Source organism: Triplophysa rosa, linkage group LG2 (genome assembly GCF_024868665.1).
Source record: "Triplophysa rosa linkage group LG2, Trosa_1v2, whole genome shotgun sequence".
NCBI classification, from domain to species: domain Eukaryota; kingdom Metazoa; phylum Chordata; class Actinopteri; order Cypriniformes; family Nemacheilidae; genus Triplophysa; species Triplophysa rosa.
The window spans coordinates 19,519,961-19,541,294 of record NC_079891.1 but is presented as its reverse complement, the minus strand read 5'-3'; the positions used below and the strand labels follow the sequence as shown (position 1 = coordinate 19,541,294).

General features: G+C 40.9%; 3 protein-coding genes across 3 annotated transcripts in view; 2 read left to right on the top strand and 1 right to left on the bottom strand.

Moving 5' to 3' along the window:
* The first annotated feature begins 5,448 nt into the window (after positions 1–5,448).
* On the top strand, positions 5,449–9,764 carry nfkbib (nuclear factor of kappa light polypeptide gene enhancer in B-cells inhibitor, beta). Its single transcript, XM_057328871.1, has 6 exons — positions 5,449–6,267; positions 6,355–6,472; positions 6,563–6,767; positions 7,402–7,490; positions 8,004–8,240; positions 8,326–9,764. The coding sequence occupies exons 1-6, from the start codon at positions 5,789–5,791 to the stop codon at positions 8,368–8,370; spliced, it is 1,173 nt and encodes a 390-aa protein (XP_057184854.1). The 5' UTR covers positions 5,449–5,788; the 3' UTR covers positions 8,371–9,764.
* Positions 9,765–9,980: 216 nt separating this feature from the next.
* Positions 9,981–13,744, bottom strand: ftr84 (finTRIM family, member 84). Its single transcript, XM_057328861.1, has 8 exons — positions 13,158–13,744; positions 12,666–12,761; positions 12,138–12,263; positions 11,643–11,750; positions 11,327–11,483; positions 11,040–11,093; positions 10,897–10,950; positions 9,981–10,770 (listed from the first exon to the last, which is right to left on the bottom strand). The coding sequence occupies exons 1-8, from the start codon at positions 13,719–13,721 to the stop codon at positions 10,226–10,228; spliced, it is 1,704 nt and encodes a 567-aa protein (XP_057184844.1). The 5' UTR covers positions 13,722–13,744; the 3' UTR covers positions 9,981–10,225.
* A 1,920-nt stretch (positions 13,745–15,664) lies between these two features.
* Positions 15,665–21,334, top strand: part of tppp2 (tubulin polymerization-promoting protein family member 2) — a 10,219-nt gene continuing 4,549 nt past the window's right edge. The window contains exons 1-2 of the mRNA XM_057328898.1: positions 15,665–15,954; positions 16,694–16,904. Coding sequence (XP_057184881.1) covers positions 16,708–16,904 — 197 coding nt within the window. The 5' untranslated portion in view covers positions 15,665–15,954; positions 16,694–16,707. The remainder of the gene's footprint in view (positions 15,955–16,693; positions 16,905–21,334) is intronic.

Below are 21,334 nucleotides of genomic sequence, written 5' to 3'. Positions count from 1 at the left end.
AAGACACCCTCAGCCAAGGGAGGCCCACCGCAGGTTGATCAGACCTGGGTGTGTGTTGCATTGTTACAAGGTCATCTGGCAGCCCATGCTGTGTCCTCATACATTGAAAATGGTCACATCTAACAAACCAAATTGGAAGCACCAGAGTTTCAGCTTCCCATGAAGAGCTGCATTATTGATTTTCTTGAGTCCACTGGCTGTCTCTTGCCTGAGTTGTTCCACCTGTTCGGCGTCTTTAAGGTCTGCGGTGTACCACCGTCCAAGGCTTTTGATGGGCTTTTCCATGACTGTTGGTATGGGCTCGCCCTTTATACAGAACCTGTCATTAGTAAACCGGCCCTTGACAGTAGAAATGCTGCGGGGTTTTACCTCCAAAAATAATTTCTTTATAATCAGAAGATTATCTGCATTTGACCTGTTCTAAAAAAAATCCCAATTTTCTAAATTTGAGAGGATTTTATATTGTACATTTAGAATACATTTAGGTTCTCGGTCTTTTTCATGTATCACAGTGACTTTTTCCCTATATCATTTTTGCTTAATAGGAATTTGAAGCTTGTTACCTCAGAACAGCTCAGATTGCAGATAGAACCTTATAATTCCAACGTGACGGTTTATCACATACTGTATCCAATACAATAAGGATCTGATAATGTTATTTATCAACCCTCAGGTGGATTATTGTATAATAATGGTATGTTTTTTTAACCGTAACAGTAATGTGACGAAATAGTACACTATATTATGATCTGATAGTAATGACATTCACCAGTTTTTTTTAATAAAACATTGGATAAACCTGGAACTTGCTAACAAGTTACCCATGAAATAATTTAAAAACAATGAACAAACAGAAAAGTATTAAGTAGTATCAGAACTACTAAAGACAGGGTTGGAGTATCAGTCTTGAATACAGTGTAAATAGATGTTAAACAAGACACCTGAATCTGTGATGCACATGAGAAAAATGTGAATGATAAATAGAGGGTGACAGAGAAAACGAGTTTGAGAGGGATTATGGAGATTAAAGAGATGATAGTCGGAATGATGATCAATGTGACCTGAATCTTCAGACATACACTAATAAACATCACACTTTGCCAAACAAAAGCCTGCAAATGTCAATTGCCATTATTGTTTATGCATGTGTAAGTCATTCCATTTCCTGACATTGCACTCTGAATTACTCTGAATTTCAGAATTGCTCAAAGAAATCTACAAACCTTAATATTCCCCTCTTTCTCTCTACTTGGTAGGCATTCCCCTGCAGAGCACCTTCACTGTTCAATGCTGAATTGATTAATCAATGGTGCAGAATAACCTACGCATGCACAGGCCATTCAGATACCCTTTTAGCAGGTATGAGTGCACACAAACGCAAACAGAGATTAACCCTTAAAGTCACCTCAAGGACTCGTGTGGAGAGTTGCTAACATGTGACAGTGCTTTTGTGAGCTGTGATTGGCTAGTTTGTTAAAGAGTGGAGCACTGGTAGATGGTGTGTTGCTCATCATCAGGCTTGGTTATGTCACCTCTGAGTTCAGATGACATTCATTAATAATAACACAGAATCAAACAGATTACTCCAAATTTAGGTTGAAGGGTACATAAAGGTTAACTTAAAGTTGCTGTGTTTAATGTTTTGGAGGATCTATTGACAGAAATGCAATATACATAACTATGTCTTCAGAGGTGTAATAAGACCCTACAGCATGAAGCGTTATGTTTTTATTATCTTAGAATGAGCTATTTCTATCTACATACAGCGTGGGGTCCCCTTACATGAAATTCTCCATGTTGTTTCTACAGTAGCCCTAAACGGACAAACTGCTCTACAGAGCGCGTTTCATAATATATTTTCTCCTTTCGGCAAAGAAGCGAAAACATGACAACATCTTAGCCCTGTGTCAGCCGCCGTAGTGCTTCGAAAGGGAGGGATGGAGTGAGCCGTTGGTTGCAATCCACAACCTCACTGCTAGATGCCACAAAATTTCATCCACTTGACCTTTAAAGATTCGGGCACCTAGGTTTGTTCATAAACGTCCTAGTTTTTGAACAGGCCTTCAAGCACCATAATTTGTGTTTGTGTTGCATAATATAAATACACCTCAACACCTTATGTAAAGAAATTCTAAACATTGACTTTCAAAACAAAATGTTTGGCTTATAATGCGAAATGTTAAATGCTCTGTCATTTGCAAGTTGCATTGCATAAAATTGTCTGCTAAATGAATAAATGTAAATATAAGATTCACTAAATATTAATAACTAAATATAGTTGATTGTAGCTGAAACTGGTTGTAGTGATGGATGTACTGTAATGTTACTACGTTTGTTCAAACTATTAACTAAAAATTTTAACTAAAGATGTTTATTTTATCCCAATTACAAGCAACATAGAGCATGTTTATTGTCATTTACCTTTGTTAAAGCACATAAAAAATGTGCTATTCGTTTTGGTTAAACAAACTATAATACAAAAAGAAAAATCTATAATATGGGTGAAATGTATCTTGAATACATATAAATGTCTGAGGTTAAAAATAAATGTATTTTTAGGTACTAAATAAATTCATTTATTTTAGTAAAACTTATACATATAAAACTTTAAAAAATAAAATGCGCTTTATCCTACCTAACAGAACACTCAACGAAACCTATTTACATTACAAGACATAAATAAAAAACTTTAAAATGTCTTCACAAATCACTTTTTGAAATGTTTAGAAAAAAATAGTGATGACCAAAAAAGTAGGTCTGAATAACCTGTACACTACACACATCAGGATCTATGAGAAAAGCTGGCTGTCTAAACGTGGGTATTAATCACAACGGAATTATGGGGTTTGGTTTGGAGCAGTGCATTCAGAGCTCACTGCAGCACTGTGACGAAATCTGTGTGGGCTGAGCTGGTTTCCCTCTCCTCAACATTCACAACTGAACCCACTTTTTGAAGTCCACAGGCTATTTTTATGCTGTAAAACCAATTAAAGGCTATTTCTTGCAAATACTCTTTTTAGAAAAATCATAAACCCCAGGCAGAGGTCTTTTTTTGCAGTTTATTAATTCCCTTGTTACAGGAATAAGCAAGTATTTTGCGAGAGTATTTTTCTTGAGTATTTTTCTTGTGTGAGAATAAAAAATTGAATATAGAGCACAGTGCATAGTTCCGCAGTGCAGCTTTACAGTTAATACATTACTGAGAGTGCTACTGATATTAGGAGACTCTTTATAGTCAGGGTGTAAAGGGGTTGTGTGCTTATGTGTGTGCGGGTGTGCCTTGAGGAATGACCAGAGAAAAGTGCATTGGCAGCAGAACTCAGCTGCTGCAGCTCAGCACTGCCTCCCCACCCTCCTGTCAAATCCCAACCCCACCCCGAGAGAGGGATTCTCCTTCAGCTCCATTCATCCATTTTAATAATCAGTATGCTTGTCCTGAGCAAATTTGTACAGTACAGAATAAAACCTGCACCCATCTCCCTGTCATTCTCTCCTGCAGTACATTCATAACATACACACAAACCAAACAGACTTTCAGAATCCAGTGAGCTTCTGACATTTTTCAGTTTTTTTATTCCACATACCTGATTATGAACGGAGGCAGGCTAGGAGCAAAAGATTAATACACTGCTACTGTACAATGTGACTGTGTAACACACACCTAGTATTCATATGCACACACATAATTGTGGATTTTCATTTACATATGGATGTTGATGTATATTATGCTTCTCTCAGGTAAATCCTGCATGCAGACTCATACTGAGATCAATAGGTGGTCTCTGTAAGGCTGCATAAATTAAGTGTAGCACTGTTCTTTTTTCCCCTGATCCCTCTTGACAGAAGCTCCAAACATTCATCACAGTGCAGACCACAGCACAGAGAACAGAGCAAAGCACAGCTCACCGTAGAGCACAAAGAGGAGACAGCTCAGAGATGAGGCAATGAGCAACTGACTGAGCATTGAAAACGCAGAGATGCAAAGAGACATTGGAATACAGGAGGGCAGAATTTCGTTATCTCTTACTCTCCCCCCTTGAAGGAGATTGATGGGCATACGAGAGGGTTACTTTTCTTTTTTGCAGAAAAAACTGCAATGCAGATACACAGAGAAAGAGAGCAGGAGAGGGAAACATGTAATTAAATAATCGGAAATCACCTAATATCACTTAATAACAAAGCCAGCACCAAGGATTCCTCACATGCCTGTGAAGACATGGTTGTTTTCCGTCACTGTGAGTTTTTGTCACAGTATCTCTCATGGAAAAATAGTTGCATTTTAATACTTCCATTAAAACATTTTTTAGGGTTTTAGTTAGATGTTTTCAGTGTCAGCTGGTCCCCACACAGTTGCAACACATATTTCCATCATATGTCTAATGACTCTTTCTTAAGTCACTCAGTTGGTTTAGCAGCTGCTGTGTCACTCTGAATTATCCCTGCCTCAATCTACAGAAGCATTTATGACTTATGATTAAGACATGCTAACAGAGCACAGAAAATATTGTGTCCTTGCCTTAAACCATTTTAATTTCGTTTCTGTTTAAGAACGTACGCTTTCTAAGAAAGTAAATGTTCAACATCTGAGCTTGGTTTCTTAAGTGATAGTTTACCCCCAAATTTTAATTCTTTCATCATTTTCTCACCCTCTTGTGATTTCAAATCTTTATGACTTCCCTCTTCTGAAGAACATAAAAGAAGATATTTTGAATAAAGTTGGTGACAGAACAGCACTGCACCACATTAACTTCTATATGGACACAAAACCAATGCAAGTAAATGGGGGCCAGTTAACAACATTCTTCAAAATATCTTCTTTGGTGTTCTGCAGAAGAAATAAAGTTATACAGGTTTGAAATGACGAGAGGATGAGTAAATGATGACAGATTTTTTATTTTTGGGTGAACTATAACATTAGAAAGTTTCTCACGTTCCAGTAATTTCACATAATAAATAACGTTCAACTTAGTTCTTAGCCCTTAATTTAAACAGATTTTGTCATTTAATTATACGCAATGTAGCTATATAAACAGAAGACAATGAAATCATCTCCTCATTGATAAGGATTAAAACCTTTGTTCACCAGAGAGAACGGCACAAATATGAAATTACAATATACACCGCCACCTAGTGTCTGATGTGATTAAACGGTCAAAATAAAGACATTCTTAAAAAGTTAGCCAAAAAAAACAGAAAATGGAAAATGGTTTCAAAACTGATCACTCTCAAACTGCAAATTGAATTAAAATGAAAATAAATAAAATAAAATGCCACTACCAAGGGCAACGCTGTTTCGCTACCTTGTTTGTAATGACAGCTTACTCTTCAAATCCTCTAAGTCCACCGGCAAAGCCCCAAAACGATCAACTAATGTAAATATCCATTTAATGTACGCGTACGGCGCATGCGCGCCCTGAGATTTACGCATGCGTAGTGCGCGACTGCGCGACTGCGCGTGCACTGTGGTGTCCGGTTGCAAAAGCGGCTTTGGGAATTCCCCAGGAAAACACCTACGCTGCCGCACGGCCTTTTCTGGGCAAACGGGGCATCGGCAAGTCGCTCACACGGTGAGCAATTTGGGTTTTATAATGCCCCGGACATGGAGGGAATCTGAGGCTTTTGCAACAGCGCTCGCCGCTGTTGTTGGGGAATTTGTCCAGAAGAAGCTCCTGTTGTTTCCCTAAAACATCAACGCTGTCAGACTGAAACCGTTGTAAAGAGCGCAGTTGTGTGTTTGGAAAGGCAACTTCTCTTGTTACAGCTGACGCCTTCAGAACAGTTGGTTCTCATGGAGATGGATGGGACGCAAGATGATTACGACGAGTCGCTGAGACAGAATGCACGGCCTGGACCGAGCTGCATGATGGACAAACGGGGATCGGTGGACGCTGTCCCGGAGGACTGGTGTGACAGCGGGCTAGACTCCTTTGGCGGAGTCGGACTCGGTTTTGAGGCTACGTACATCGAGGCCGAACCGAGATGGGCACCTGAACGGTCTGTGCTTGGCGTACCTTCCCCAGACGAGTCCGTAAACAAGAGCACTATGGACTGTGTGTCAATCGGCGGCGGAGAGAGACTGGATTCTGCCATAGGGGACTCGATAAATGAGGACGCGGTGATGGGGTGTCTTTCCGACGGGATTGGTACCATGATCCTGAGCGAGCCCGCGGGCACAGACGTACTGTCGGGATCAAAGCCCGAAGTCGATCGGCAGCGGAGGGAAGAGCTTATGAATATGCTGAATTTTCTCTCGGAAGATGGTGACACGTAAGTCTAATAAGGTGTTTTGTTCATCTCCTGGTTCATCTCATGTCCTGGACTGATGTTAAATAAATGTTGCTCTTTTCTTCTCAGGGTGCTCCATTTGGCGCTGATTCATGAACAGTGGGCCATTGTTAACTGCCTGCTCGAAGAAATTTCATTGGACAGTAACTGGATTCCTTACCTGGACATTCAAAATGACCTGGGACAGGTAAATGGTACACGTACATGTGTGTTTATGGTGTTTTGTGTGTCCTTTATCCTTAACTTTTACCTTACTGTGGTCAATTTCTCTGGTCAGACCGCTCTACATTTAGCAGTCATCGTAGACCAGAGTGAGTGTGTTCGGGCGCTGTTGTGTAATGGGGCTAATGCGGAGGTTCAGGAGAGAGGGGGTAACACTCCTTTACACCTGGCTGTAAGAGAGCATCGGACAGAGTGCGTGAGAGAGCTGACCAGCTGTTCACGGACCCGTCCGGAGCACCTGAACATCACCAATTTTGCAGGTATAAACTTAGGAAAGTTAGTATGTATCTGTCACATGTAGGGGTGGGCGATATTATATAGTCATAGACAGATTCAGTGTATGTTGCTGTGAGAAGAGAATGTTCACACAGTTCAAGAGAGAGTGATTGACAGCGTGATGCGATCGATCGTTTCCACCCAACAATAGAATATATACAGTTTTAGGTATGACATGATGTGTTTATTGAGCTTTAGTTCATTTAACTTTTCTTTACTACAACCTTTTGAAGTCGAATCTCACTATTATATTTTATATTTACAAAAATACTGTAGGTATATTTTATGAGCTGTTTGATTTGGGGTAAGTTTTACTTTTTGATAATATTTGTTTTTCTAAGGGTCTAGACTACATGCAGCTACTATCACTTGACGCAAAAAACAGCGGTGGATGGCATTATGGATATATCGTCATTTTTATCGTTATCGCAACAAATACCAGGAATTATCGTGATAGAGTTTTAGGGCCATATCGCCCAACCTTAGTCACATGGCATGCAATATTCACTTTTTGTGTGGTTACCCAAAACTTGGTTTTGAAGTTTATGTGTCATCTCCTTCTGTACTGTATGTCCATGTACCTAGGCCCTGCTCATTTGTTTGTTCTTTTTTTTAAAGGTATGTGTGCACTGCATACGGCTGTACAGAAGGGCAATTGTGACATCATCAAAATGCTGCTGGATGCAGGAGCAGATGCTAATCAGCGGGTGAGATTGCGTTTAATTGAAAACTTGAAAAAATGTTTTAGAACAATAACATAAGTTCCTTTACAAGTGGTTTGACCATGTTAACGGTGCAGGGAGGACCTATAACACAAATATGTGTCTTTGATGGTAGCAAAAGCATGGTGAATGAACTTGTTGGTTTGTTATGTGACAATGTTACTTTTGAATATTAGCACCTATTTAAACTTTTGCCTTAAAGTAACAGTTCACCCAAAAACGAAAACTGTCATCATTTACTCACCCTCAAGTTGCTCCTAATCTGTATACATTTCTTTGTTGTGATGAACACAGAGAGTATTTGGAAGAATGATTGTAACCAAACAGTTCTTGGCCACCATTGACTACCATAGTAGGACACATTTCTTTGAAAATGTCTTTGTTCTGTTGAACAAAAGAAGATTTCTGGGGCACTTTTGAATACCATTGTAATTTTTCCTACCATGGTAGTTTGTTCCAGAACAAAAACATATACTTTTTCTGCTTTCCATTTTGTAGGATCTGGGGTCAGGTCGGTCTCCATTGCACCTGGCTGTGGAAGGTCAAAGGTCAGCAGTAGTGGAGTTGTTATTGAGTGCAGGTGCAGTGGTGAATCAGCGCTCTTATGCAGGTCACACCCCGCTGTATTGTGCCCTCTACAGACCAAACAAAGAGGTGCAGGCCCTACTTAGTGCCAGTGGGGCCACATATACACGGGAGGATGAGGAAGAGGAGGAGTACAGAGAGAGTGAGGAGGTTAGAGATACACAGCCCACATTCACTAATACTGGATGTGTAAAAGGTTGTTTCTATGCTAATTGTTTCTCTTTATCTCTCACAGGAGGAGTTTGATGATGTCGTCATTAATGGGCAGCGTGTTATGTAGCTGTAAAAGAAGGACACTACTCTGCCGTTAGACACTTTCAACTACAGCTGACAGATTTTGGTGTCTTGAGTGTATGTGTTGTGGGGGTACTATGTATGTGTGTCTGGGCGTGTGTCATTTGTTTTTCAAGGGTACAGTATATCAGAATGCTGGTTTGTTTTCAGGGTAATGGAGTTCTTTTATTTAGGAAAACCTCTCTGGCTCATCTTGTGTACATCTTTAACAACCAGACTCCCTGTGTACCAAAACACCTGGTATGACACCTTACACCATGTGTACACTGCACGCCAGACCATAGATTTGTGTGATGACACACAGGATGTCAGTGGTTCCCTTTATTTTTAAAACTAAATTATTAGTGGGATCTAGCAGAGGAAATTCTTGCAGAGAAACAAATGCTTTTAATAAACTGATTCACTTATTATTTCTGCAACAGCTATGAGTTGTGCTTTTTTGTGTGGATTGTCACTGCTTCCATGGTGACGAACGTAGTTGTCCATTGTTTGTACAGTGGTTGTTTATTTCTTCTCAATTTTTCCTAGGGCTTAAGGGTGAACATAGGATAGATAAAGAGATGAGACAGAGGGTTAAACAGTAGGCCAGACGGAAATGAAAGGTTACATTACATTTAATAATGTATAAAATTGAAACCACTCACTGTAATCCCCATGCCATAGTTCTTACTGAGACCATTTAATTCCACAACACAACAAGCCATCTTAAACTCACAGCTCTGGACTAAATGCACAGAAATAGGTGTGTTTGGACTCCAGATTCAGCTAACAGCTGACAATAAATGCTAGATTTTGTCCTGCACTTACTGTTTTGTTTCCGGTTGTTAAAGTTAGGAATTACCACCATCCATGCGGTGGTATAATGGTTGTGGACATTTACAGTCACCTGTCTGACCCTAACCCAAAGTCAAATATTTTGTTTTGTTGAGTTTAAGAATAGAGGTAATGACAATGATTGATGCCTTCTGTTGGTGATAGGTTGGAGATTCCTCTGCTTATCTTAAAAATGGTACAGCTATTGAGGCTCCTGAGCCACTTGCACTTGTCCTCTGTGAGTTGACTGTGTACTGATAACAGAAATATTGTAGCCCTGTTTTACATGATAAGGTTCAGGGTTATTCGGCTATTATGAACACAACTTTGATCTTGGCACAGTGACAGGCAGGTTTGAATGCAAGAAAGTTTTAAAGGTATCTTCGTGGAGTTGATTTTTTAGGGTTTGATTTTGAATGTTTCTGATCATTTTGTTAAGGAATGCAGATTGATGGACCTTTAATATGTGCATACTTCTTTTCATCTGCTTTGTTTGGTGATGGATAATGTGGCTGAAAATCTCTTAGAAATCATTTAAATTGACAATAAATGGATAAGTTTAAAAGATGAGGTTTCGTTTTTTTCTTCTCCTCTTAACAAGACACTATTCTAAATTAATTAGCTCGGGTTGTGATGTTTATATGTTACATTCTCATGCATTAGACTTTATTTGTAAGACTATTTAATGCATAAGACTATTATATAGGTTTGTTATATTATATGATATAATCATGCAAAGCAAACAAATCTGTATACAAGAAATTATATTTTTACTTATGGTTTTTAGTGACAAGTCAAGAGAGATAGAAGAACACTATTAGATAAGGTTGAAGAGGGTCAGGACATGACCCAGACTAAAATTTAAAACCCACAGAGTTAATAGTTCTCTGTGATGTGAAATTCACTTACATTCATTATTTATACAAAGTTTTACTTATACAGGGTTCTATACACAGCAGTGCGGTTTATTCAAATTTGGTAACAGTAAACTAGAAGAGTTCAGGTTCAAATATCAATATCAAGGTTCCTTAGTGGTATGTTCGTTGGTTTTTTTCTAACACACACAGAGTTACAGACGATCCAACACCAAACCCAGCATACAGTGGCTCAGAGAACTTTGCCTGGAATCTGTGGATGAGCTCTATTGTCTCAGACACGCCATAAAACGAGACAGAACCTCCGGCGTAATCCAGGTAAATGCCAATGCGCGAGGCACGTACCGCACCTGGCAAATCCTTGTCCATTTTATTGTGCCATGCAGAGTATCCAGAGTCTGAGCACAGGAGGCTCCAGGATTTATCGTTGTATCCCAGAAGGCTGTTTGAGTTCTTACCTTTGCGGCTGATGCTTTTGTAGGCAATGCCGATAGAAAATTCTCCATTCCACTCTGCCTCCCAGTAATGCCGCAGTCCACTGAGGGGCTCCCTGCACAAAATCTGGCAAAACCCATCAAAGCGCTCAGGGTGATCTGGGTAGTATTGGGTTGTTCGCTTACGGATTACCCGACGGTTCCCGTCTGACAGCACTAGCTCTTTATAGGCTGTGTTGGGGTCAAATGTCAGTTTACAAGAATCTGTGAAACAATTTTGGAGGTAAGAGGCTCTTTCAACATATATATAAAACAAGATGGGCAAATGTTTTCACCTGTAATGTGAGGAGATGGGTTATATCAATAAAAAAAGATTTGGTTAAGACTCACATCTGAGAAAATCCAATCTGGTTTTAGGCTCTTGGAAGTCAACTCTTACTGCAGCTGAAAAATGTAAAAAAGGAATATAAGTTTTTTAAACCATACTTTATTTTACATTAAAATAACTTTAGAGCCTTAGCAGGTCCTCTCACCATTTATACGTCCCCCAGACCGTGGAATCAGGACATAGATGGATGTATCACTTACTGTTTTGAATATTATGCAAATACATTAATAAACGTTTATGTGTGTGACAGCCTACATCAGTTATTTTGCATCCATAATGTAATATGCCAAGTTATATCTTCTTAATAGTTACATTATTTACATGTCTGTGCAATGAAACCAAACTAAAATTACATTACATTATTAAATAAAACTAAATTAATTAAAATCTTCATTTAATCAAGATTTATAGTTAAAGGTAGCCAATAGTTACCTCGTTTGGAAATGTTTCCCAGCTCTTTTTTGCAGATGTCATCCAAGTGTTCTTTCATGTCAGAGACGGTCTTGGTGATTTCGCTGAAGGAAAACTCTGGGTTTATGAGGACTTTAGGCACCATGGCCTCTGGTGCAATAGACAGCATGGGAAAATTCTACACAAATTAACATAAACAACACCAAAGAATCTTTACTTATAATCATTTTCAGTCAGATTTCATTATCAATTTTGTAATTCTTACTATACCAGCAGCACAACCAGGCTCAGACACATTTTTTATATTTATTATTAGACTTTTATTTACAGTCTGTACCTGCAGAAAGTGGATGTTGTCCTCTGTTTCAAGTATCTGACGTAGGTCACCGTCTCTCTTCTGAAGTTCCATGATCTCTTGTTCAAGTCTCTCTATGTAGCCCTGAGCCTGTTGGTACATTAAAGCTACAGTTGATACACCAGAGGAGGGGGGATGGCAACCCTAGCATCTCTATTCATATATATCAATCATACAGATTGTCATTCGTTCAAATGACAAAAATGACCAAACTGAATGATTAAATGATAAATAGTTGTATTGCATTTAGATGATGACCATAGTCCCTTTATAAGGAGATGGTGTTTTATTTTCTAATTCAGGGGTGATGAACCCTGGTCCTGGAGGGTTACTGTCCTGCAGAATTTAGCTCCATGCAGCAAGTGTGTGTTGGAGCTGGTTGGAGCTAAACTCTGCAGGACAGTGGCCTCCAGGACCAAGATTCCCCACCCCAGATCTAATTAATGCACAACTGAATTCACACCTGAATCTACACACCTGAGCCATAGATGCTTGTAGATTAGCCTGTATGAGCTGGATTATCTCTGCATGCCATCGCTCCACTGCCTGTAACATCTCACTGAAGATTTTATCACTGTCAGTTCGGGCTCGTTGTGCATTACCCTACAGTAAAATAGAGAGAAATCAACAATTGGTGACTTCCTATGCCCTGTTTTTTATGATACACAGTTACTGATTGTCATATGTTTCATAGCCTATTCATGAAAATATATTTTTTGCACAATTAACCAAATTGTTTATTAGACAAAACTGTACTAGCCAGCAAAGATCGCACTGATATAATATCTTTCGTCAGCTACTTTATTTGATTACGCTGAATTACTATGAATTTGTATCACCACCATGAGATGGCAGAGAGAGAGAGAGAGAGAGAGAGAGAGAGAGAGAGAGAGAGTTACATACAGTACGTACTCCAACCCATATGATTTACCAACATGGAAGTTTTCCAAATTAAGTTTAGGATATTTCTGGTTCCCCTCTGGCGCTTCTGAAGTTGTGACTGACCTTGAGAACATCCACGTTGTGTCTGAGTTCCTGCAGTTCTTTCATTCGATCCTGAATAATGTGGTGAACTTCTGTTTGCGTCATCACCAAGACTTTCTGTACCACACACAAAAATATTTATTTGGCCTAATCAAAGTTATTCTAGTTATCTAAAACAATTAAACCATTTTAATTGTTTCAGTTAATTGATTTCAGTTATTTGAAATCAACTGAAATGTATGTCTTAATGTTAATTATTGAAAAACTAAATCAACATTAAAAATGTTTCCTTAGCAATGAAACAAAAGGCGAGAAAATATATAGGCTACCTGTAGGCCTACAGTACTGAAACTAGCAATAACAAATAAACAAATAAATAAAAAATGATAAAAGTACAAGCCTGATAGGTTAAGATGTTTATAGGCTATAGTTTAAAAATAGGCTATATATAAAACAATTAAAAAAACGGATCCCCTCATTATACTGTATGTTGTTTAAATGTCACCAACTCACCTGTTTCTCTGTGCGTTCATCGTCTGCGCTCACAATGTTGTGGCTGCGATGTTCTCGTACGGTACACAGTACACAGATGCACATCTGATCCGAGCGGCAGAACAGCTCTAACCCTTTCTCATGCTGTGGGCAGATCTTCCGATCCAGGTGTCCTGTCTCGTCCACCAGTTTGTGCCGTTTAAAAGTGGCCGATTCATAGTGTGGTTTGATGTGTGTCTCGCAGTAATACGCCAGACACATCAGGCACGACTTTACCGCTCTGTTGCGCCGACCCGTGCAGAAATCACACAGCGCGTCTCGTTTGTACGGGAACGGGGTGAGCTCGGGTAAGGGTGGGCGAGGCTCCCGATTGCCAACGTTGGGTACATTACGCCTCAAAGTGGGCCGAGGAGTGAAGGTCGCCTGGCACTGCGGACAGCTGTAGACACCCACGTGGTCGGAATGGTCCCAGTAGATCTTAATGCAGTCTAGGCAAAAGGTGTCTCCACATGGGATGGTGACAGGGTCTCGCTGGACTTCTGCACACAGGGGGCAAGTGTAGTCTATGAAGTCAGATTCTGCCATTTTCCAAAAGATGTGAGAAGAGAAAGTGCTTTGAGTGTGCAACTGGGGAGGGAACACAGACACCAGTATTTATAGATTTGGAGGAGGTAGTGGGGATAGGGGCATATTCGTGCACTACTGTCTATAAATGTCAAAGTAAGAACTTGAATGGGAGATATGTTGGATCGGTGTTTACTTTTTTTTAACTGTTCTAGAGTAACACAATTAAATATTTCTAATAATTGAAACTCACAAACAATCTCTGCTTTCCTCTTCTTTCTTTTCATCTCTCTTTCTTTCTTTCTCTCTCTCTCTCTCTGTCTCTCTCTCTCTCTCTCTCTCTCTCTCTCTCTCTCTCTCTCTCTCTCTCTCTCCTCTCTCTCCAGTGTGAGAAATATGAAGCTGTGTTTTGTCTGTAAATAGTGCTGTGTGACAGGTATGTTTACTGTAAACACTTTTTTGTTTACTGTAAAACAAAAGTATCATGCAGATAAACAATACACACGCACGCGTGCGCGCGCACGCACACACACACACACACACACACACACACACACACACACACACACACACACACACACACACAGGCTTTGGTTGACTATCCCCGTGGGGACAGTCCATAGGCATAATGTTTTTATACTGTACAAACTGTATATTCTATCCCCTATCCCTATCCCTAAACCTAAAGATCATAGAACAGTTTTTGCATTTTTAGATTTGTAAAAAATATTGTTCTGTACAATTTATTAGCTTTTTTGCCCCTGGGGACCTCAATTTTGGTCCCCACGGTGACACGAGTCCCCATGTGTTGGTGTGTATTCAGGTTTAGGTCCCCACCGGGATATACAAACATGAACACACACACACACATTCTGAAAAAGAATATCAAGGTCAAACTGTTTGTGTCAACAGGAAAATTCTGTTCAGTCCCAATGGTGTCATGTAAATAAGGGCACTAACAGATACCCTTTGGCCTTCAGACATTTCCCAACCACTACTTTTAATTTTGCATCAATTGTTTTGTTAAATTACGCAAATGTTTTTACTTAACTGTTTGTATCTTCCTTCAGTCTTTGGTTTAGTTCATATTAATCTCTTAAACCTCAAATTTCCTGTAAGATCAGACAATTTTTCCATATACTCCAATGCATGTGGAGCACTCTTTTAAATTCAGAGCCTAAGAGGTTAATAACTTACAGTGTGCTCGAAGGTATAGGCAAAATAAGCTGAGCTCCCTTCTTGACCCCCATATATCTAAGAAAAGATGCCCATTCTTTGCACACATGAGGGCACACAATACCAGGTTAGCATTGAAATGTGTTTTTTCTTGCATGCTGTAGGGGGAGCTCTCATGTTTCTGTGTCAGTGGTTCTGTGTCAGTAAATGTTCCTGTAGTTGTCCCAGGAAATGGTGGGTTTCTGTGAGAGGGTCTTCATGCTTGTGGTTGTGTTGCCAGTAAGTGTGTGTGTGTGCTGGGAAGGCCATTTTCTCATTGCCTTAGCAATGAACTGAAACAAGTTTAAGGCAAACCCCTGATCAGAGACAAATAGTTCAATATGTCAGTACTTTAATGTATTTGAAATTTTTAAATTTATTTAAATTTAAAATGCACACAAATTATTCAAATTGTGTTTAGTTTCAAATCTAAAATTGTAAGTTTTAAGTTTAGGGAATTCATATAACAAATATTGTTGTCTTTGTAATAAAACCACTATGTGAGAGGTTCTCACTAATAAAGTGTCTTACACGATTTTTGCACATGTTTTTATTTGTGTGCATGTATCTTTGTGGGTGTGCGTTTATTACATTTCACTTTGAATGCTAAAACTGAATGCTGTGCAGAGACTAATGGGTGTGGCAGCTGAGAGACACAGACAAAGAAAGATGGAGATGGGGAGGAAGAAGGGGATGGAGATTAGTGAAGGACTATCTAGGCAGGTGACGCAGAAGTATTTAAAGAGTTGGGGCGAATGAGCAAAGAGACGACAAGAGGACAACAGGACATGTGGTATAGAGAGAGACAGAGAGAGAGGGAGATGCGAGTGATGTCATTATCAGTGCTGGGCTGTGCTCTCTCCTCCCCTCCATCTCACGTCATCGTACACACACAGGAAGGAGCAAGAACAGGGTAGACACACAAACACAAGCCCCCCCACCCCACATACACATCAGAGAGAAGGACGAACCACACCCTTCAGCATCCTTTCAGAAGCAGTTTAGCATCAGTATCCAAGATCATCCTCCTCACTGTCAGGTAGGCCATATCTCTGCTTCACACTCTCTCTCTTTCTCTAACACTAGCCCACCTAAACGTATCTGCTAAGGGATATATGCATAGGATATAGTATAGATGTACATTTTATTTTGGGAAAGTTTATTAGATATATTGTATATTTTAATTAAGCATTTAAAACATGGATGTTTTGTTGAAGATGTTTAAAGTATGCACTTGTTCTTGTTTCGCTAGAGGTTTGTAAGCATGCACATGTATGAGTAATCTGACTAAATATAGTTGTATTTTATCATTCTGTCTAGAAAGGTAATCGCAGTGCTCCGTTCCGTTATAGATGATGCTTTAGGGATAAATTATACCTCAATATGAGAGAGTAACAGTATGGCACAGAAAGAGAGGAAGCTAATTTAGCTAAGTGGACCATTATTGAATTACAGCTTTTAGTGTAAATTTGTGTGTGTGTCTGTGGGTGCGTGTGTATAGAGTAATTGTCAATTTGATGTGTGTATGCATGTTGTGATGTTGATGTGTAGGTGGACATGGAGCTGCCAGTTCTGCAAGTGGAGTAAATGAACAGATATTTGTGAAAATGAACAGTATGCAAGAGTGTGCTATAGAGTGAATCGTGTTGTCACTTACAGCATTACCACAATGTCCAGGACATCATCATGACTGCAGACATAATTACAAATAAACTGCTTAACACTACACATGCAAAAAGCCACTCAGTTTTTTTAATCCTCATTTTTGTACCATACAGTGTAATCTGCCAGTATGGCTGAGGGTTCAGGCGAGGTTTCACTGGCAGAGGTTGAGACATCATTCCGTAAATTCGCTGTTCATGGAGACACCAAGGCGACGGGGAAGGAGATGAATGGGAAAAACTTTGTTAAGCTGTGTAAAGACAGCAAGGTCATCGATGGGAAAAATGTCACCAGCACGGATGTGGATATTGTCTTCAGCAAAGTCAAGTACGATTGTGCCCATTATGACTGAAAGTTAAAGACCTCAAGAAGTCAAAATGACTTTTTTGGTGTTTTTTTAATCCTTGTGTGCTTTATGGTCCCCATGAGTTTTTTTAATTTTAGTATGAATATGTTAGTCTCAATGATGCACAATTAGAAGAAGTCTCTCATTTCCACCAAAATGAAACAACAATTTTATGACATCATTCTGAACTTCAGCAAGCTCTGTAAAATCTAGAGAATCTAATAACTGCTCCCACTATTGGCTATTTTAAAAGGGAAGGAGGCACTTATTTGTCCCACCCAGGGCCGGATTTAGGAGGATGGGGGCCCCTGGGCTTGAGTTGTTTTCGGGGTCCCCGTACTATTTAAAATCATGTGTTTGTTAGCATTAGTAAATGTTATTTTTCTCCAATGACACTTGTTCATTGGTTTATACGTTTATAATGCTTGTTTTGACAGTGGGAGCCACAAGTGGTGCATTTATAGTGAAGTTTAGGAAGTTTCAAATATACTTAAATGTACAATCCAATCAACATTAATAATCAACATACAATATCAAGGGGACTAATATAGTTTTTGACAATCATACAGCCCTACCATTATGTATTTTAAAATTAAATTTGATTCATAATAAGAAAACTGCTAAAAATGAACAAATGTGTGTATTTTCCCTGTATTTCTAGAGGATTTTGCGAGATTATACGTCTCGGATCTAAAATTTGGGAACACCTGCATTAACATGAAACCAACAATGAGAAATACAGTTGTCAGCATTTATTAATCTTGTTTTTTTGTTAGTTAATGCCAAATACAATTGTTCATGTTAATTGATGGTGCATGTTCAATGTTTTTAAAAAATATTAGTAAATACTGAAAATAAAGATTAACAAATGCAGACATGTAATCTAATGCTTTACTAATGTTAACAAATGCAACGTTGTAAAGTGTTAAAAATATATTAGTATTCTATTGCAATTCCATCAGTAAAGCATATGACAGATCTATGAGTTTGAAATGCACATTAAAATTGTATTCATATAATGAGATGAAACGTCTTACTATGGCTTAAATAGTTTCATAATAATGAGATGGGTCCATAGTTTTGTAAAGTCTAGTTAACTGAGGTCGTGCAGGGCAAATAGGGCACCCCTCTGTTATAAATCGTTATAAATCTTTTAATTACTTTATATCTAACATCACATCATTTTCATGTCAAATTCTTAAATGTAAATCTAAGAGACTGTTTAATGCAGCTCACAGGCCATGAATCCATGAATGGTATCATCTTAATTTAGCTTACATTTTGCCAGATATCTCAACGTCAGAAATAAAAAAAAGAACTTGCATCTAAACGCGGTTTGAAAAAGCACGAGCAATTTGTCCCTTCACGCGTCCCGTAGTTCGGTTGTTTTACCTTTGTTTATTAGTTAGCATAATGTTTTCATTTTTTATTTACATGGATGGATTTAACAGTGTTTGCATATTATTTACAAGAACCGCTTATGGTCACAGAACGGGAAATATTGGAAATAAACTCTATATTACCTGTTTTTATTCAGAGTTGTCTGCAGAACACAACACTTTTCATAACACGTTTTTTGTAAAAGCAAAGAAAGTTTAACAACAACAACAGCTAGTAGACTCTACTCCATCTACCTGTCAATGAAACGTCGTCTTCAGTGAGCGGACACAGACTGTGAGGAGCGAGCGTTAAATGGAAAACGCAGAGTGGAATAATATAGCGGTGTATTAAGATAAAGTTTTTGCGGGGATGTGAATCCTCTCTACTCTACTTCGGCTACCGTTCTATTTCGCCTACCAAAGGGCGCCAGCCTGTGAGGATAAATGGGCAGTGGCTCAAGCCGGTTCCCGTCGGTCAGTGAGTTTCAAAGGAGAAATAACTGAAATAAAACCGTAGGGTGGCGGCCTGGCGGGAGATGGGTGTGAAAAATGGGAGTGTTGACATGTATGCTCTGGATTCTCTGCCTAAAGATCAAGGGGTGGGGCCATGGGTGTAAAGAATCATTATTTCCTAAATGCTGTTCTTTAGCGTTCTTGTCTCTCAGTTTTTGGTTTTCTTTAAGCGCGGCACTGCGATTGCGCTTGTCAGCCATTAGAACAAGCGTCTTAATGAGCAGACAGGTTTCAACTGCGGTAAATGTAATGGATAGAATCCGCAAATAACCAATCAGGAAAAGCCATCATGACTGACGGAACGTTTAGCCAATTAAACGACATTCCTGTTAAAAGAACATCAGGCAGTGCTATTGAACCTTGGTAGGCCAATGAACAAAGTTTAAATTAAAAATAAAATGACTGGCATATAACTAAACAAATCAAATAAATGAGAGCAGGCGAGGCCCCTGTGGGCTTAGCCCAGTCAAGCCCGATGGTAAGTCCGGCCTTGGTCCCACCCTAATTTCCTGTTTCAAAGGAAACGTCTTGGTTACGGATGTAACCTCAGTTCCCTGATGGAGGGAATGAGACGTTGTGTCGAGCCGACAGATGGGGTTCGTCCCTGAGAACCAATCACTTCCGACTTATTAGAAAAGGCCAATGAAAATTGGCGAATGAAATTTGCATGCCGGACTCCGCCCCCGATATCCGGGTATAAAGGGAGACGGCGTGCCTCATTCATTCACCTTAGTTCTGAGGAGCCTGAGACCTCTCACGACTGCTGCAGTGGGTAGCACGTGTTGTGGCAAGAAGGACACAAAGTCTCGTTCCCTCCATCAAGGAACTGAGGTTACATCCGTAACCAAGACGTTCCCTTTCTGTCGGTCTCTCGAAGTTGTGTCGAGCCGACAGATGGGGTTCCTATGGAAAATGCCACAACACTGTGCCCTGTCACAATCTCTAGCGAAGCGACGGTGACTGGCCTGGGCGTGTCAGCCGTGAGCGCTATCGCGAAATTGTAACCTACCAGTGGGTAGGTAGGGGGTCCCAGAGCTTTACTTGAAAGGTGGAAAGGCCCATGCCTTCGGCCTCACAGGCGGCGGCCTTGTTTCTCTAACAGCGAGAAGCCGCCTGGTACCGTAAGGCCACTGGGTAAGCGCTACTTTCTCAAGCGGGGGATGCGCTACAGAGACCACTTCCTACGGGAGGGAGGAGATTAGTGGAGATACCAACATGGTCTCACCGATGGGGGAGAACTCATGGGAAGAATGTGCGGACTGAAGGAGTTAACCGCAAGGTGGAGGTCCACCTAGGGAAGGTCATGGGTTACCAAGGTGGGAACCAATCATGAAGATACATCAGATGGGACCGCCCTGCTGGGGGGTTACAACGTCCGGTAGCACTAGGTCCGGTTAGAGCTATGTTGTGGATAACTCAGTTGGTACCCGGCCTAAGGGGCAGGGCTGCTCTGCCCAGCCCGCCCGCAGGAGGTGCTTGAGCAGGTCCTTCATCAGGGGAATCGGCCGGGGGGAACTGTCGTCAAGAGCATTAGCTCCGAGAACCAAGTCCGGTTGGGCCAGTATGGCGCAACTAGTACACTTGATGCTCCTCTTCCCTGACCTTGCACAGAGTCTGTGCAATGAGGCTCACTGGGGGGAAGGCGTACTACCCACTGCCCGCTGTGCGCTAGAGCATCCGTGCCGAGAGGGGCCTTGGACGGGAGTACTCTAGCGGGCAATGGGTGGTGTCCAGGGAGGCGAACAGGTCTACCTGAGCCCGCCCGAACTGTACCCAATGAGCTGGACTGCGCGGGGGTGGAGTCGCCACTCTCCGCGAGGCATCAACTGATGAGAGAGCGCATCGGCTGTCTGGTTCAGGTCGCCTGGGATATGTGTGGCTCGCAGGGATCTGCTCACCTGTGGATTCCACAGGAGGAGGCGTCGGGCGAGTCATATTAGCTGCCGTGAGCGAACGCCACCCTGGCAGTTGATATACGCTATGGCAGTCGTGCTGTCCGCCGGACCAGCACATGCTTAGCCTGCACGAGAGGTTGTAGCCCCTTCAGTGCAAGTAGCACATCCAACAACTCTAGGCAGTTGAATGCCTGCGCAGGCAGGGGCCCGTCCATCGCCCCGACACTGCATGCCCGTTGCACACGGCACCCCAACCCTGCATGGAGGCGTCTGTCGTCACCACGACGTGCCTCATGACCTGCCCGAGAGGGACCCCCATCCGTAGAAAGGTCATTGAAGACCAGGGGTTAGGGTGCGTTGGCAGAGAGGCGTAATCACCATCCGCCTGCTGCCCGTGTGCCACGCTCTCCAGGAAACTCGACTCTGTAGCCAGTGTTGGAGTGGTCTGATGTGCATCAACCCGAGGGGTATCACCACCGCCGAGGATGCCATGTGCCCAGGAGCCTCTGAATTTCAGGGGGACCGCTGGCTGCTTGAAATATTCCAGGCAGTTCAACACTGACTGAGCACTTTCTGAGTCAGTCACACTGTAATGGAGACAGAGTTGAGTTCCATACCAAAAAA